The sequence below is a fragment of the Myotis brandtii genome, unplaced genomic scaffold (assembly GCF_000412655.1).
Source record: "Myotis brandtii unplaced genomic scaffold, ASM41265v1 scaffold250, whole genome shotgun sequence".
Lineage (NCBI taxonomy): Eukaryota > Metazoa > Chordata > Mammalia > Chiroptera > Vespertilionidae > Myotis > Myotis brandtii.
This window is the reverse complement of record NW_005359478.1, coordinates 2,029,859-2,031,099: the sequence shown is the minus strand read 5'-3', so window position 1 is coordinate 2,031,099 and position 1,241 is coordinate 2,029,859. Positions and strand designations below refer to the sequence as shown.

Sequence of the window (1,241 nt, the reverse complement as noted above, 5' to 3'; positions counted from 1 at the left end):
GCGCTGGCCCCGGCCCCCAGCAGGATCTTGCCCATGCCGATGGTGAGGAAAGCGAAGGGTGGCGACGCCTCCACCGTGGCATCCTCGGCCCCGCTGTCGTGTCCGCTGTCCGGGTCGTACCTGCAGGAGAGGGCACGGGGTAGCAGGGTGTTGGGGTGGAGGAAGGGGGTGGGGGATGGGTCCCAGAGGGCTGAGGCGTGGGAAGTGCAGAATGCTGGTTGAAAGGGTGGATTGGGGATATTGAGGAGAAACCACGTTGAAGAGACGGGTTAGAATGTGGGGTCGGGGTGTGGTTTGGCAGAAAAGGGGCACTGAAAGGAAGTCACGCGGGCACGAGAGGTATCGGGCAAAGGACAGACAAGGTGTTGATACAGCACCCTGCAGCCGTATCAGGAGGAAGGTGTGAGAAGTATGGTTTGGGGACATCCCGCGGGGAGAGGGTTCTGAGGGCTGGAGAAGCTGGGAGAATGAGGAGTTTGTGACTACGTCCTGGTGAGAGGAAGCGCAGAGAAAGGATGTGGGAAGGTTAGGTGTTGGGAGAGATGAGGGTAGACTGGTGTCCCGGATGAGAGCTGTCAGCAGGATTGGGATTGGGGACCGAGCTGCTCTTGGGCAGAGAGCTGGGAGGAAGGGCTCAGGGAGGAAGGCATGCGCAGGAGGGTGTTAAGTAGGGTGTTAGGGATGAGAGGGTGTGGAGATGGAGAGTTTAAGGGGAGAATTTTAGGGCGTTAAAAGATATGGGTGAAAAAGGTATGGGAGAGAAAGGCGTTTGTGGGGAGAGGAGGTTGGAAATGGGATATGCGGAGAATGGCGTGGAGGCGGGGAGAGATGGTCTATCTTGAGGGACAGATGGAAGGAAGTGGAGGTGGTTCCCTCTTCTTTCCTCTCCTTCCCCAGCCACACACTCCAAAACCCAGTCCTCAGAGCCCCTCCCCGACCCCTCCCTCACTCCCCCTGGCCACAGGCCCCGGTCCTGGCTTCCATGCCTTTACTGCTTTCTCCTAAGTCTCCCCCCAGCTCCACCCCAGCAAGTCTGTGCTCCTCTTGCCACCCCATCCTGCCCCCAGCTCCCCACCCGGGTCCCCCACCCCCTCCCTGCCAGAGCGGCCTGACCTGGGGCTGATCACGTCGGCGGCACCCTGGAAGCTCTCCTGAAGCTTGCTCTCCAGCCCGACGCCCACCTTGACCAGGTAGGAGGCTGGGTCGACGGCGCAGGCCCAGTAGCTGCGGCCCTGAGTCAC

The 1,241-nt window shown here is 60.8% G+C and overlaps 1 protein-coding gene across 1 annotated transcript in view; it reads right to left on the bottom strand.

Annotated features, from left to right (window-relative positions):
* Positions 1-1,241, bottom strand: part of TRIM46 (tripartite motif containing 46) — a 9,151-nt gene that overhangs the window by 1,124 nt on the left and 6,786 nt on the right. Inside the window, exons 10-11 of the mRNA XM_014540647.1 lie at positions 1,114-1,236; positions 3-120 (exon numbers count right to left, since the gene is read on the bottom strand). Of these exons, the coding sequence (XP_014396133.1) occupies positions 3-120; positions 1,114-1,236 (241 nt within the window). The remainder of the gene's footprint in view (positions 1-2; positions 121-1,113; positions 1,237-1,241) is intronic.